This window comes from Crocuta crocuta, unplaced genomic scaffold (genome assembly GCF_008692635.1).
Source record: "Crocuta crocuta isolate KB4526 unplaced genomic scaffold, BGI_CrCroc_1.0 scaffold45, whole genome shotgun sequence".
NCBI classification, from domain to species: Eukaryota; Metazoa; Chordata; class Mammalia; order Carnivora; family Hyaenidae; genus Crocuta; species Crocuta crocuta.
In genome coordinates, this window is record NW_027530544.1 from 3,636,162 (window position 1) to 3,653,146 (window position 16,985).

The 16,985-nt window shown below is 42.9% G+C and overlaps 1 protein-coding gene and 1 pseudogene across 1 annotated transcript in view; one reads left to right on the forward strand and one right to left on the reverse strand.

Moving 5' to 3' along the window:
- The window catches only part of SLC12A8 (solute carrier family 12 member 8), a 137,380-nt gene that overhangs the window by 87,964 nt on the left and 32,431 nt on the right, over window positions 1-16,985 (reverse strand). Inside the window, exon 5 of the mRNA XM_077767745.1 lies at window positions 10,942-11,173. Coding sequence (XP_077623871.1) covers window positions 10,942-11,173 — 232 coding nt within the window. The remainder of the gene's footprint in view (window positions 1-10,941; window positions 11,174-16,985) is intronic.
- Window positions 14,415-14,726, forward strand: LOC144234406 (large ribosomal subunit protein eL31 pseudogene; annotated as a pseudogene).

Here is a 16,985-nt window from a genome sequence, read left to right on the forward strand (position 1 = left end):
CAAGTAATTTCGGGCTAACCTGTGAGACTTAGTTAATACAAACCCACTAGGTTTGGACTCTGTCCTATAGGCAATAGAAGGCTGCTGGAGATGTTTAAGCTGGAGAGTAACCCAAGCAAAGCAAAGCACTGTTTTAGGAAAAGTAATCTGGCTTCAGTGTATAGGAGGGTTGGTTGCCCATAGGAGAAGGGTAGAGTCAACCAAAAGGAAGCTCCTGAAAGGACAGATTCAGATCTGTCATCTGAATCATCTGAAATCATCTAAGTGCCCCACATAAGAAATGGTTTCTGCTAAAACAGATCTCTCTAAGGGGAGATCTGTTGGGTTGAAAAGGATAGATAGGAAGGTTTAAGCTACACGGAGAAATAAAAGTTCACTCCAGCTCTCCAGGCTTGGGGAAACGGTGTAGACATTTGGGAGGTAAGCTAATTATTTGCTTATTGAGTTTTTGGGGGGTTTTGGTGGGAGAGGTTTGAGGAGGAGAAGGTAAATAAAAGGAAGAGGAAGAAATGCAAGACTTCAGTTTTGCTTGTCTTTAATTCAAGGTGGTGATGCTCAGACATCCAGGGAGAAATGGAACGGCAGTTGGTGACATGGGAGCTTCATCCAAGAAAGTTGAAGAAGCAGATGACAGTGGTAGCGGTGCTGGAAGGATCTCTCTGAAGAAAAGAGCACAGAGAAAATCAGCACGGACTACTGACCCATGGTCCCCTGCCTGCGTCCAGGACAAGACGACTTAGAAAAGAGCTAAGGCAGCCCTGTGTCAGAGAAGAAATGGGAAGAGACTGATTCAAGTCAGCACAGGTGGTTGCCGTAGACTGAAGGTGTGTGTCCCCTCTGCTCTAAATTCATATGTGGAAGCCTCATCCCCAGTGCTATGGTATGTGGAGGTGGGCCTTTGGGATGTGATTAGGTCACGAGGGCGGAGCCTTCTCGAATGGGATTAGTCCCCTTATAAAGGAAGCCTCAGAAAGTGTCCTTGCCCTCTGCTCACATGAGGACACAGGGAGAGGACAGGCTTCTGCAAACCAGGAAGCAGGTCCTTGCCAAACACTAAATCTGCCAGTGCCTTGACCCTGGATTTCCAGCCTCCAGAACTGTGAGAAATAAACGTCCATTGTTTATAAGCCACGTGGTTGAGGATACTTTTTGTTATAGCAGCCTGAATGGATGGAGATAGTGGCCAGCGGTGCAAAGGGGGTCAAGAATAAGAAATGAGCAGGGCGCCTGAGTGGCTCAGTCAGTTGAGTGGCCAACTTCGGCTCAGGTCATGATCTCACAGCTCATGAGTTCGAGCCCTGCATCAGGCTCTGTGCTGACAGCTCAGAGCCCGGAGCCTCCTTCCGATTCTGTGTCTCCCTCTCTCTCTCTCTGTCCTCTCCCACTCGTGGACTCTCTCTCAAAAAGAAATAAAAACATTAAAAATTTAAAAAAAAAAAAAAAGGAGAAATGAGCAAAGGTTCTGGATTTAAAGACCAAGAGATTAGTGGGACTTCAGGTACAGCGATTTCAGCAGATGGCAGAGTCAGGCACGCTTAACCCTTGATCTTTCAATAGCTTCTAATAGCAAGCTGGCCTTATAGCTGGGCACAGGCAGATCTGGGTCCCACCTGCGAGACTCAGCATGAGCAGAACCTGTGCCTGCCCAAGCTGTGCACTGAGCAACAGTCCCCTCCCACGGACGGCAGAGTGCCTGGGCAGAGCAGAGCGTGTGAGGTGGGGGACCCAAGGCGACTACAGACCCATGCAAAGCAGCCATCTTCCTAGATAACCAAAAAGTTAAGCTTGGAGAAGCATAATTTCATTTTTAAATGCAGAACATAGAATTAAAATGTGCCACATGTCACTTTATTTTCTAAAATGTATTTTATCTATATTTGCCTGACTTTGGTGGCAATAAAATCATTTTGGCATGACACACATCTTACATAAATGAAAATATAATCCAACAAAATGGCATTTTAGGAGCTTTAAGCCAAACAAATGTTGAGAGGGCCTTGTTTAAATTAAGTTGCCGTGCTATTTAGCTTTTTACAGTACTGTAGCTGTGTCTCCACAGAGCCTTGTGCAATGAGGCTGTTTTGGAAGAGACAGGATGGGAGACTGGGAGAGGAAGAGGGGCCTGTGCTGACTGCTTGCAGGCCAAGGAGTCAAGAAATGAGAAAATGGGGGCGATGAGTAAGATCCATTTCTATGGGCAGCGTGGAGGTGAAATGAGAGACATGACATAGGGGCTTGAGATGGAGGATGAGGTATGACATAGGGGCTCGAGTGCAGGGAAGAATGTACCAGGTGAAAGACACTAGACTAAATGGAAGTCTGCAGCCTGACCGTGAGTCCCCCAGTCCCTTACCCCCACCTCTGCCCTGTTCCCAGCACTGTGGCAACCAGGCATGTCCGAGGAAGGAGACTGGAAGGTTCTCTGGAAGACACTAACTGTACCAGAAGAAAGACCTACAGAAACTGACATTTGGGAGACTTGGGTGAAACAGCCTAGTGTGCTGTTAACAAAGTGTTAACCATCACCCATCACCCCATAGTGAAGCCTCCAGCCACAACCACCACCTCCTCTACATAGACCTTCCAATGACTGACCAGTGCCTCCTTATTAAAAATGAATGGGGGCACTTGGGTGGCTCAGTCGGCTGAGCATCTCAAGTCTTGGTTTTGGCTTAGGTCATGATCTCATGGTTCATGAGTTCAAGTCCTGAGATGGGTTCTGTGCTGACAGTAAGGAGTCTGCTTGGGATTCTCTCTCTCCTTCTCTCTCTGCCCCTCTCCCTTCCCCAGTCTTGTGCGCATGGGTGCATGTGTGTACATGCTCTCTCTCAAAACAAATAAACTTTAAAAATACATACATACATACATACATACATACATAAAATGAATGGGGGCACCTGGGTGACTTGAGTGTTGGATGATTCCAGCTCGGGTCATGATCTCATAGTTTGTGAGTTCCAGCCCTGCATCGGGCTCTGTGCTGACAGCTCAGGGCCTGGAGCCTGCTTCAGATTCTGTGTGTATGTGTGCGTGCATGTGTGTGTGTGTGTGTCTCTCTCTGCCCCTGCCCTGCTTGTGCCCTGTCTCCCTCTCTCTCTCAAAAATAAACAAACATTAAAACAATAAAAATAAAATAAAAATAAAGGCTCTATGGATATTTTTATAATAATGATTTAAAAAAAAAACTAGAAGATAAAGCAAATGAAAAAAATAGAGCATGTGGATTGGATAGTGGGCCCCAACAAGAAAGGCCCACATACTGACCCTAGAAACCTGTGAATGGGGCCTTATTTGGAAAATAGGTCTTTGCAGATGTAATTAAGTTAAGGATCTACAGATGGGATCATCCCGGATTATCCAAATTGGACCTTTTTCCAGTGACAAGGCTGTCCTCCTGAGGTGCTCACAGAGGAGAGGCAAGAGGAGGAGAGGTTGAGGTGGGAGCGGTGTGGCTACCAGCCAAGCAACACCTGGAGCCACCAGACGCTGGAAGACACCAGGAAGGGTTCTCCTCTAGAGCCTTGGGAGGGAGTACAGCCCTCCAGTACCTCCCTCTCTCACCTCTGGCTTCCAGAGCCATGAGCTGATATATCTGTTTATTTGTTTTCAATTTTTTTAATTTTTGAGAGAGACAGAACATGAGCAGGGGAGGGGCAGAGAGAGAGGGAGACAGAATCTGAAACAGGCTTTAGGCTCTGAGCCATCAGCACAGAGCCCCATGTGGGTCTCGAACTTATGAGCCTTTTGAGCCGTGAGATCATGACCTGAGCCAAAGTCAGCTGCTCAACTGACTGGGCCGCCCAGGCGTTCCCTCTGTTGTTTTAAGCTACCCAGTTTGCGGTGATATGTTAACAGCCCCAGGAAACTGACGCACAGAGTAAGCTTAGTTTCAGGAGAGAGCAGAAGATATACAAACAAGAAAGCAATCAGAGTATGCAATTTAGCTCAAAAATGATATCTTTATGTATATGCATTACTTTAATCACACATAAAAATTAATTTTAAAAGAACAAATGACATATTAGAAAAAACTTTTCAACATATACAACAAACACTGTCTAGCACTGATAAAAGCTAAACAAGTTATTTGCTTTGTTTTGAATTAATTGTGAAGGTAAAAGCTACACATCACTGAAAAGGAAGATAGCACAAAGGAATAGGGAAAGATTATAAATAATTCAAAGAAAACTAAATATAAGTGGCAATAAAAATATAAAGAAAATAATTCCCATTAATGATTTCAGAAAAACTAATTTTTTTAAAAGAAGTACAATTTTTGCCCATCATTTCTTGGCAGAGATTTAAAAGATTGAACATATCCAATATAGTTCAGGGTATGGGGAATCAATAACTCTTACATACTGTCAGTGGGATTTCAAAATGAACAACTTTATGAGAAGGTAGTTTGGCAGGACCTAATAAAAATTTTTTTAATGTTTAATATTTATTTATTTTAGAGAGCGAGAAAGATAGAATGCAAGTGGAGGAGGGGCCAAGAGGGAGGGAGACAAAGAATCAAAAGCAGGCTCCAGGCTCTGAGCTATCAGCACAGAACCCTATGCAGGGCTTGCACTCACAGACTGCAAGATCATGACCTGAGCCGAAGTCAGATGTTGAACCAACTGAGCCACCCAGGTGCCCCAGAACCTATCAAAATTTAAAATATGTTGACCTTTGTCCTATCGGTTCTATTTACAACCCTTGATCCTATAAAAATAAGCTTTAGGGGCACCTGGGTGGCTCAATCAGTTAAGCGTCCGACTTTGGCTCAGGTCATGATCTCACAGTTTGTGAGTTCAAGCTCCGCATTGAGCTCTATGCTGACAGCTCAGAGCCTGAAGCCTGCTTCAGATTCTGTGTCTCCCTCTCTCTTTGCCTCTTGCCCACTAGCACTCTGTCTCTCTCTCTCTCTCAAAAATAAATAAACATTAAAAATTTTAAAAAAAGAAATAAGCTTTAAATTTTGCTCAAGGATATTCATGTTAGCAATACTTCTAATAGCAACAAACTAGAAAAAAACTAAATATCCATCAATAAACAAATGTTTAAATATAAAATATTTTAGTTTTGCTATATGGAATATTATTTAAATGTCAAAAATGAATAAGGGAATCTTAAATGTACTGACATTACAGTGATGATGTCCATGATATGTTATTGAGTGCGAGAGGAAGAATAGCAGAACAGAATTTAAGCACGTTATACAAAGAACTATGTTGGATGTGTTTATGTCCATGCACATGCATTTGAAAACAGACTGGAAAGACATTTAGCAATCTCCCTCTGGGGAGCAGGAGCAGGAGAATAGAGTAAGGGAGGGAACTTCCACCTTTTATTTTATATTTCAGTATTTTTTAAATTCTTATAAAACATTTATTTTGTCTCTGAAATAAAGGGGAAATGTGATTTCCCCTTTAAGTGTACGTAAAAATTTTTTTCTGATTTTAAAATTAACTGTGTGGTTTAAAGTGTGTCTTCAAATTCTTTGACACTTCTCCATTCAAAATTGTAGAAACTAATTCCCCTCCCTTTGAAGGGGACCGGACAAAGTGACTCCCTTCTTACAAAGAGACTGTGGCAGAAGTAGGGCTCTGTGACTTCGGAAGCCAGATCATGTGAAGGACAGAGCGTGTGCTCTCTTTCTTGCTCCCTCTGATTGTTTGCTCTCAGGGAGGCCGGCCACCCCATGACTTGGGGACACGTAAGCAGCTTTCAGGAAAGGACAACATGGAGGGGGAGGGAGGCCTCCCTCCAACAACCAGCCCCAACTTGCCAGTCAGCTCCTCCAGCCCCGGTCAAGCCTTTAGGCAGTTGCCGCCCCTGCTGACGTCTGGCTGAGCCTCGTGAGAAACCTTGAGCCAGAACCACCAGCGATGCCATAGCTAAATTCCTGGCCCACAGAAAAGGCAAGAAATAATAAATGTTTATTGTTGTCTTGTGCCACTAACTTTTGGGGTGATGTGTTTGACAGCAATATATAAGCAATGCCTGTACCAAGCTCCCTGAGGAGGGCAGAGGTGTGAAAATGAAATGTTGTCTTACTTTCCACGTTCTTACTTTATACATTCCAGCACTGTTTAGATTTTTTTAGTCTTTTATATTTAAATGGTCCAGGAGTTCGAAACAGATAGAAATAAAGTTAGGCTTAAGTGTAGTTTTTCAAATGGTCCTTCCCTGATTTTAAACATAGCACGAATGAAAAAGGACAAAGTTGCAGGTCTGACACCAGCCAACCCCAGCCCTCCCTAGAAAGCAGCAATAACCAAGCCAGGATGGTATCGGAGAAGAAGCTAAGAGCACTAGAACAGAGCAGGGAGCCCAGAAATAGACATGCAGAGATAGTCAACGGATCTCTGACAAAGGAGCAAAGGCAGTGTGGTCTTTTAAAAAATGGTGCAACACCAGGGCACGCACATGCAAAGACAAATCTGGACATTGACCTTCCACCTTCCACAAAACTGACTCAAAAGGGATTACAGACTTAAATGTAAAACACAAAACTCTAAAATGTCTAGAAGAGAAGATAGACAATCTACATGACCTTTCATTTAATAATGAGCTTTTTTAAGCATGGTCCATGAAAGAACGATATTGATGTTAGACTTCATTACCATTAAAATCTTCTGCTCTGAAAAAGACATTGTTAAAAGAATAAAAAGATAGGGCACCTGGGTGGCTGAGTCGGTTAAGCGTCCAACTCTTGATTTTGGCTCAGGTCATGATCTCACAGTTTGTGAGTTCGAGCCCCACATGAGGTTCCGAGCTGACAGCGCTGAGCCTGCTTGGGATTCTCTCTGTTCCTCTGTCTCTGCCCCTCCCCTACTCTCTCTCTCAAAATAAATTAATAAAAATGTAAAAAAAAAATAAAGTATTAAATGGTAAAAGACTATCAATATAGAATTATATATATCTATTAATAAAAACTTTAAAAAAATAAAGTATTAAATGTAAATTTTTAAAAAATTTATTTCTGAGAGAGAGAGAGACAGCGTGAGCCGGGGAGGGGCAGAGAGAGAGGGAGACACAGAATCTGAAGCAGGCTCTGTGCTGAGAGCACAATGCGAGGCTCAAACTCATAAACTCCAAGATCATGACATGAGCCNATAAATAAATAAATAAATAAATAAATAAATAAATAAATAAAAAGACCAGCCACGGACTGGGAGAAAATATTTACAATACCTATATGTGATAAAGGGTTTGTGTATAAAATATATCCAGAATTCTTTAGGTTCAGCAATAAGAAAACAACCAGATTAAAAAATGGTCAAAAGATCTGAACGGACACCTCACCAAAGATGATACACAGATATCAAATAAACAGATGAGAAGATACTTAATATCCCATGTGATTAATGAATCGCATGCTTGATACAACTATTAGAGAGATACTTATCAGAGTGTTTAACATCCAAAAAACGGACACCACCAAACACTGGTGACGATGTGGAGCAACAGCAACTCCGCTAGCTGCTGGTGGGAATACAAACGGCACCGCCATCTTGGAAGGCAGTTTGGCAGTTTCTTAGAGGTAAACACAGTCTTACTGTATGCCTCAGCAATCATGCGCCTAGGTATTTATTCAAATGGGGCAAAAAGTTGTATCTTCACAAAACTAGCACACAAATGTTTACATTTTATTCATAATTACCAAAAGCTGGAAGCCACCGAAATGTCCTTTAATTAGGTGAATGGATTAAAAAAAAACCGAGTTGCATCTACACAATGAAATACTATTCAGTGACAAAAAGAAATGAACTAGTGCGTCACAAAAAGGCACAGACCTTGAATGCATTTTTGCTTAGTGGAAGAAGCAAGTCTCATAATGCTAGATACTGCATGATTCCAGCTCTAGGAAAGGCAAAACAAGAGAGGGAGAGAATACGATCAGTGGTTGTCGAGAATTCAAGGGTGGGAGGAAGGAGGTACGAACAAGTGGACACAGGAATTTCTGACACATTAAAACCATTCTGTAGGACACTGTAATGGTGGATACACATTATTATTATAAGAGCTCACAGAACTGCACAACACGAAGGGTGAATCCTACTCTAAACCATGGACTTCAGGTACTAATAAGGTATAGACATCGGCTCATCATTTGTAATGAGCATGCCGCAGCAATGCGAGATATTGATAAGAGGGAGAATTGGTGGGGAAAGGAGAGGGAAAAGATATGGGGACCTCTGGACCATCTGCTCAATTTTCCATAAACCTAAAACTGCTCTAAAAGATTCAGTCTATTAGGGGCACCTGGGTGACTCAGTTAGTTAACTACCTAGCCAACTCTTGGTTTTGACTCAGGTTATGATCTCACAGTTCATGAGATCGAGCCCCGTGATGGGCTCTGTGCTAACAGTGTGGAACCTGCTTGGGATTCTCTCTCTCCCTTTCTCTCTCTGCCCCCCACCTCTCAAAATAAATAAATAATCTTTTTTAAAATACAGTCTATTAATTTTTTAAGTAGCACTAACCAATCGATGGAAAAAGAGAAATAAAATAATGTAGCCGCCCATAAACCTCAGCAGAAAGACAGTCACTGCTGGCACTTAGGTATGGTTCCTTCCAGTCCTTTTTCCAGCCTTTTTTCAAATGTCTGTGTGCATGTCGTTTTTCCAAAGGGCTGAAATCATTCTGCTAAATCCATTCTGAAGGTTTATGATCTAGCTTTAGTTTGGATTTTTAACTGCAAAGAAAGTAGCCCATATAAAACATCAGTGATACCAAAAACAGATTTGAAAGGGGCCAGTTGCCATGGAAATGATTGAAAATAAATTTCACTTCACACTACACCCTGCTAATGTACTGACCAGAAAGAAGGAGAAATACTTGGAGTAAGAGAAGAACAGCCAAGATAGCTTCTAATCGAGGAGAAGGAAAACACATCTCTGAGGTTTCAAAGAGGCTAGTAGCATCACCCTGCAATTTAATTAATTATGCTCTTTCAGCAATCATGCCGATGGAGGGAGAGAGCACCCAGGAATGGGAGACTGGAGTGGACTCCCTCGCCCCCACCAACAGTTGGTTTTCTGGCCAAGCAGCCAGCAGGTCTCCCTCCGGATGTGGGCTTGTCTCTGCAGTTGGTCCAAGGCCAGGAAACAAATCATTCCTCCCCTGCAATGGAGAGGCTCCAAGTGTTTAGTAAGCTGCAAGGCCCAGGCGCCAAGTGATCGGTTTGGACACTGCATTGGCTCTTAGCATTGGAGTGGGTCCTGGGGCAGCCCTCCCGCACTGCAGTTAACCCTTTGGAGGCTGGGTCATGGGCAGTCTGGAGGTTCTGGGGAAGGAATCAGGATGTCAGAGTGCAGGGGGCACTCAGGGAGCTCAGGGGAGTGACTATTTTCCAACAGAAGAATTTGAACATATAAAAAAGAAATAAGGCCAGAGTAGCGTGTACCAGCTGAATTCTGAACTTCTGCAACCAACATCTTTATGAAAGACAAGATTGTTTAGAACACACGTCAAGGCAGCCTTCGTAGGGGAAAGTAGAGCTACCACCACCAAAAGGCACCCGGTGGTGTAAAGATAGACATCACTTCCTACCTAGGAAACAGCACAGCTGCATATGTGAATAGATCCAGTTTCACTCCCAGCTCTGCCACGCATCACCATGAGTGATATAATCCTCAGTTCCCCATCTGTAAAATGGGCATAACCGTTCTTCCCTCATGGGTTATGATAAGGATTCCATGAGATAAGTCACATGCAGTGCCAAGCACAAGCCCTGGCACAAAGGAGGCGTTTTCACCATGCCAGGTGCTTCTGCGACAGGTCCTTTTCTTTCCTTCTCTTTTCTAACACAGAGGATGGCCCCATTTCCCTTTCCCTGTCCAGATTCCAATGTAGATGCCTGGCCACTGTTGCCATAAAAAGCCAGGGTCCCTGAAGTGTGAAATATCAGGCAGCTATCCTTTTTCTAAGGCACCCACAAAGAGCCCTGTACTCTGCAGAGGAACAAAGATTTCTGATGCCAAACCGACCCAGATCACAAAGCCATATCGTTACAGACACCGTGGGTAACAGCATCCCACTCAAAGCATCAGGATTGAGGATTAGAGTTGCCAAGCATCCTCCTGGCCCAGGAAAACCCAGGGTTCAACAGCGGTCCATTCGTTACCAATATGTGACACCATTTCCAAATGGGGCAGAGTACACCTGCTGTTTATTCTCCTTCTTTAAGCTTAGTTAATGAACTCATGTTTTTATTTTGAAAGAAAATTTACTATTAAAAAAAACTATAGGCGATCTATCTATATCTGTCCCCATCTCCCACAAATGACAATTGCTAATAATTGTTAGCATCATGTCCTTTTAACACAAAAGAGGGGCGCCTGGGTGGGTCAGTTGGTTAAGCATCCGACTCTAGATTTCTTCGGCTCAGGTCATGATCTTACAGCTGTGGGCTCGAGCCCTGCATCGGCGTCCATGCTGGGCATGAAGCTTACTTGAGATTCTCTCTCTCCTTCTCTCTCCCTCTCCTGCTCCCCTGCCTCCCCGGCACACATGTGTGCCTGCTCTCTCTCTCTGTATCTAAAATAAAATTAAATTAAATAAGTGAAACAAAAGAGATAAAAAAAATTAAAATCTATCTTCTTATCTGCTTTCAGATCTATTTCCTGCCCACACTCTTAATCACTGTTAATGAATTTGATCTTTATCTAGTCCAGTTCTACTTTATTCCTTGTTTTAAACAGTCCTATTGTTTTTTTTTAACAGAAAGAAAATAAAAAGGAATGTGAAAAACACGCAAAGGTAAAATACCTATGCGAGGAGGGCTTTGGGGCCTCTGCAGCCAAGACAGACCCACCCACCTGCTCCAGGACCAGCACCCTCGTGGTACGTAAAGCTTCTTGGGAGGTAGTCTTGGAAACTCACGCCTACAAACATCTAGAAAGCAATGCAGACCCCTAGAAGGCCATCTACTCACTCCAAAAGGCTTACCTGGGTCCAGGTGTGTGAAAGAGCCCACCACGAAGTCCAGTGTGGACACGGCCAGCAGGAACAGCAGCAGCAGCTGGAGGCGGATTATCCATTTGACACCTGCCAGGTTAATCCCCAGCAAGGCCAGAAGCACCACAACCGAAATTCCTCGCACGGCCCAGATGCTCCTGAGGCTCAGCAAATCAGAGATGGACTCAGCAAAGCCAGTGATGTACATGGCCCCTGCAACACACTGACAGGCGTGTGAGGTGGGAAGAGTTGGCAGGAGAACAGAGAATCCGGAACCCACAGGTAAGGCCTGCCCAGCACTGAGGGCTGCACTCACCCTCATCAGGGCTCAGCACCTAGGAACCAGCATGGTGGTTGGTGAGTCCTTCCTGGCCATGACCCCTGCCTCGGGCCCCATCTCTTCTCATCTACATCTCTACCATCATCCAGAGGGGAGCACAAACACCAGCCAGTAGTAACTAAGGTGAGAACATCAACGGCAGGAAGGAGTTGGGACTCTGGGCCAAAGAGCACTCTCGACTTCTCTGTCTGAGTTACTCAAGAGCACTGGGGGTCCCCTCTCAGAGCCTTAGAAAGGCACTGACACACACCCCATTTTTCCCCACTTCTTTGTAGGCCACTATTATTAAAAAAAATTTTTTTATCCTGACACTTAGAATAAGAAAAAAAAGTGGGCAGCACATCCTTTCAATGTCGCATGGAACAAAGGCTACCCAAGGCCTGGCCAGGTGAATGTACTTAGTTCCACTCCTTGTTTAGTATTGATTCAATGTGTTAAATGGCCCAGATTTTGTGAAGTTACTGTCAATTTATAGATTTTTTTTTTCTAGCAGAGATACAAATAACTTCAGTCCAGTGGAACAGACAACCCAAAAGATTCAGTTTGTTGTCCTGTAAGACGTTAACCAATTTTGTATTGGCAATCTTATCCTTACATTTATTTATGAAATTGCTTCACCAGGAACTATGTAATCAATACGCAGCTTCTCAACTGCTCTTAACATCTTACTGACTCCTCCATTAATTAATGAGTTAAATAAAAATCTTTGGCCCATGTATATTTTATATTTGCCTGAAAGTCATGATTTTATCTTTTTAAAAATATTTAAGGGGCACCTGGGTGGCTCAGTCAGTTAAGCACCCGACTTCAGCTCAGGTCATGATCTCGTGGTTCGTGAGTTAGAGCCCTGCATAGGGCTCTGTGCTAACAGCTCAGAGCCTGGAGCCTGCTTTAGAGTCTGTGTCTCCCTCTCTCTCTGCCCCTTCCCTGCTCATGTTCTGTCTCTCTCACTCTCAAAAATAAATAATAAAACATTAATATATATAACTCAATTTCAAAGAAATATTCGAAAATAACACCCACCTCACTTTTCATAATTCCTCAGCCCCCTCCTCTCCATCAGGTTCAATCCTTCCCCATCCCCAGGCCAGTGGGTCATGGTCATTGCTGTGCTCTGCTCCCATTGTTCTCTCAGGAAACTAATTCTGCTCAGGCCTCAGTCAAGTTCCTCCTTGTCCATGAAGCCTTTCCTCATCCCCTTTTCTGAATAAATATTATGCTTACTGCCAGTAAGCAATGCAATTAATTATCTGGGTCACTAGTCTATTCTTAGTTCATGCATGTAAGTTTGTCCCTTATCCCAAGCCACCAAGAATGCAAACATCCTAAAAAACAAAAATGTTTATGCTGATCACACCTCTTCAAAGCCCTTACATTTGCTAACTATGTTACAAGCATTCAACTGATATTTTGTGATATGTTGACTGCATGAAAAATGTTCTGGGAAACAGGTAACATTAATTTCCAGCTCTTTTAGGTAAAGACCAGAAGGGCAATATAACTTCTGTCCTGGAGAGGAGCTCAGGAAGGAGGCCCCATTCTTCCCTGAGATCAGCTCATTTTGCTACTAGACAGAGCATCATTGTCACTGTTCCCCAAACTTACACTAGGCATTTCTGTCCATATTTGGCTAGGGGATGGGGAGCCCAATAAATGTAGCAGAAAGAAAGTCATCCTTGAGAGACAGAGATGAAAGAGAGACACATCACCTCATGACTCAAACTTACTCTTGACTAAATACCAAGAGTGTGACAGGCATAATGACGCTGCTATCCTGTTAATATCTGGCCAGGTCAACAGGACTCTGCATGGCCAGATATATCAACATTTAAAAAACAAATGGTAATAGTGCAGTGGTGATCATCACCTTCCCAGGTGTCTGACGCCTTGCACGTGCAGAGGGTGACACCAGAACTGGAATGCAACCATTTGCATCTGGAGCTTCCAGACCCACCATTTTCCTTTTCTAGCTGGTAAACAGAATTTGCTTCCATGAAGTGGGCCATGCAGTAAAGACTACCTTTTGTCTCCAGTGGCTCCAGTAGAGCCCCTCTCTCTGGTTCATAGCTAAAATAACTTTTCAGCCCAAAGATGCCAGGAACAAAACATAAAGGAGAAGCCTGTGGAGGCCATGTCAAAGGACATGGTGGTTAGGAGAATGGACTGTGAAACCAGATCAGCGCCAAATGCTGTGGCTCCCATGCCTGTTTGTGTGACTTGGGAAAGTATTTTAAGCTCTCTGTGCTTCATTTTCTCACCTGTGAAACACAAATAATAACAGTATTGTGAGGGGGCACCCAGGGGGCTCAGCTGGTTGAGCATCCAGCTCTTGGTTTTGGCTCAGGTTGTGATCTCACCGTTTGTGAGCTGGAGCTCCACATTGGTCTCCACATTGACAGCGTGTAGCCTGCTTGGGTTTCTCTCTCTCTCCCTCTCTCTCTGCCCCTCTCCTACTTGCGCTGTTTCAAAATAAATAGACTAAAAAAAAAAAGTTACTGTGAGGGTTAAATGAGATAATTTATGTGAGGTCTTAGAAGAGTGTCTGGCATAGAGTTATAGAGATACTAGCTATTGGCCTTATCTTTTTTACTATAGTATTATTAGCTACTGAAAAAGAGGAGACAGTAATTAGCCATGAATTTCATAAAATACTTTGCTAATGCTAAATAGATGATGGTATTGTCACTGGAAATTTGCAGTGTAACTTGTAAGTAAGGATTCTTAAAACCAAGAAGACTTACTACGAAGGAAACCAATAACAGCCCCAAATTAAACCGTCCTCTCAAAATCTAAGAGCTTGAGGGTGAGAGGCAAGGGTATTTATGGAATGTGAGTAAGTAAAAGTGTCATAGAGATTTCATATTTGATAGGTAGAGGAACATAGTAAGCAATGCTGCTCTATTGGGAACTCCAGGAAAAGTGCAGTTATGGCTTTTCTAAGGGTGGGCTATAACTCTTCTCAGAACAGAAAGCACAGTAGAACTTCCAAATCAGCAAGGGGAAAACATACAGTGGAAATAAATTTGAGCCATGCTGGCAAAATGATGAGGTTTTTAAATTTCAAATGATCTAGCCCTCTCCCACAATACCTCGTGCTCTTCCTTTTCAGCCAGGGCCCGACAGAATGGCTCCCGCAAAGAAGGTTGGCAAGAAGAAGGGCCGTTCTGCCATCAACGAGGTAGTGGCCGGAGAATACACCAACAACATTCATGAGCACATCCATGGAGTGGGTTTCAAGAAGCATGCCCCTTGGGCACTCAAAGAGATCGAGAAATTTGCTATGAAGGAGTTGGGAACTCCAGATGTGCACATTGACCCCAGGCTCAACAAAGCTGTCTGGGCCAAAGGAATAAGGAATGTTCTGTACCATACCCCTGTGCAGTTTTCCAGAAAATGTAATGAGGATAAAGGCTCACCAAACAAGCTCTACACATGACCTGGTTACCTATGACCTGTCACTACTTTGAAAAATCTACAGATTGTTAATGTGGATGGGAACTAATGGCTGATAGTCAAATAATGGTGTAAGACTGCAAGATAAATAAGTAAGTAAAGAAACTTCAAGTGATCTAGAAAGTAATGAAAAGGAGAATATTGTATCCTAACACTCGAGAGGCACACTAATCCTGTATTCAAACAAAAGTATAACCCTAAATATCTCTATTAGTTAAAAAGGGCTGAAAAAATAAAATACTTCCTGTAGGACATGATGAAAAGATCAATGTAAATAAGAAAATGGTAGGAAGAGGTATTTAATAAAAGGAAATATGAAATTAATAAAAGAAAAAATTAAGAAGAGAAAGAACACAGAGAATAAGAGCTAATCCTTTAAGGGGAGTTTGGCTGGCCCTGTCAGTGGAATGTGTAACTCTTAATCTTGGGGTTGTGAGTTTGAGCCGCATGTTGGGTGTAGAGATTACTTAAAAATAAAATATTTAAAATAAAAATAACAGCTCATCCTTTAAGAGATAAATAAAACACATACACACCTAGCAGTCTGATTAAGAAAAGAAAAAATGGGGGGCGCCTGGATGGCTCAGTCAGTTAAGTATCTGACTTTGGCTCAGGTCATGATCTTGCAGTTTGTGGGTTCAAGCCCCACATCGGGCTCTCTGCTGACAGTTCAGAGCCTGGAACCTGCTTCAGATTCTGTGCCTCCCTCTCTCTCTGCCCCTCCCCTGCTCATGCTCTCTCTCTCTCTCTCTCAGAAATAAATAAACATTAAAAATAAGAAGAAAAGAAAAAATGAAGAAAACACAGATTTTAGGAATGAGAAAAGGAATACAATTACTCTTACAGAAGAGAGTTAAAGGATGCGAGAAGACAAATGTACATGAATTATGGTACATTCATATTATGCAATACCAGTTTAAAAGCACAGGCTTAGGTGGCTCAGTTGGTTGAACAATCTGACTCTTGATTTTGGCTCAAGTCATGATCTCATGGTTTGTGAGTTCACGGTTCATGAGTTGAAGCCGCGTGTGGAGCTCTGCACTGGCAGTGTGGAGCCTGCTTGGGATTCTCTCACTCCTCTCTCTGCCCCTTTCCTGCTTTTGTGAGCTTGCACGTTTGTTCTCTCTCTCCCTTTCTCAAAATAAATAAAGAAACATTTTTTTAAGCACAAGTTTAAAGCACTGACCTTGAGGAATATCTATAACTTATTGGTAAGTGAGAAATACAAACCATGGAATAGAGTATGAACTCTGTCCCCATTTTTATAAAAACAAGGAAGCATTTCGACAATCATAAATTTACATACATGAACACGGGGAAGGTGGTAGAAAAGGATGGCGGGTTTTCACAATGGACACCTCAGGATGGGGAGGGAAATACACTTTTTCTTTACATTATCTCTGATATGTTAACTGGTTACAGTGAACATCATTTTGTAATTTTACAAAGGAAAAATAAAAACGAGTATATTAAGAGTACTATTCTGTTTGTGCAAATACTACGCTTAGGTACGGAGAGCACTGTGTGTCTAGGATGCAAAATTCCCCCCACACCCCTCTGCCCAGTGAGCTTGCCACCCCCACCTCAAAGGAATGGACAAGCGCATCGCAGCCCCCTCCCCAGAGCAGTCCAGACACCCTCCCTTCCAACCACGAATACTCCTCTTCAATGGAAAACATCTCTGTCGACTTGTGTACTGTATGAGCACCCTCAGAGTTTATTATATTTATATTTTTAAAGTTTATTTATTTATTTTGAAAGAGACAGAGAGAGCATAAGCAGGGAAAGAACAGAGAGAGAAGGAGAGAGAGAATCCCAGTGTGGGACTCAAACTCATGAAACTGTGAGATCATGACCTGAGCAGAAATCAAGAGTCGGACACTTAACTAACTGAGTCACCCAGGTGCCCCTATTATATTTTTAAAGTATTTTTATCACCTCTTAGAGTTTATAATCACAGACATTCCTTTCCCTTTTCATTCTAACCGTCTTCAGGGAGAAGGGGGTGTCACCCACCGGTTTACAGAGAGGGTGACCTACTTTCAGAGCAAAACACTTCCATTGCAAGGTGTTTATGTTACAACAACTGCATCTTCACAATCATGGGCATTTTGTTTCTCATCTGTGGGGACCTACCTAGCAGACCAGAGATGCCCTACACACACACACACACACACACACACACACACACACACACACACATTTCTGACATGAAATCCTTGCTTAAGGATCAAGCTACTTG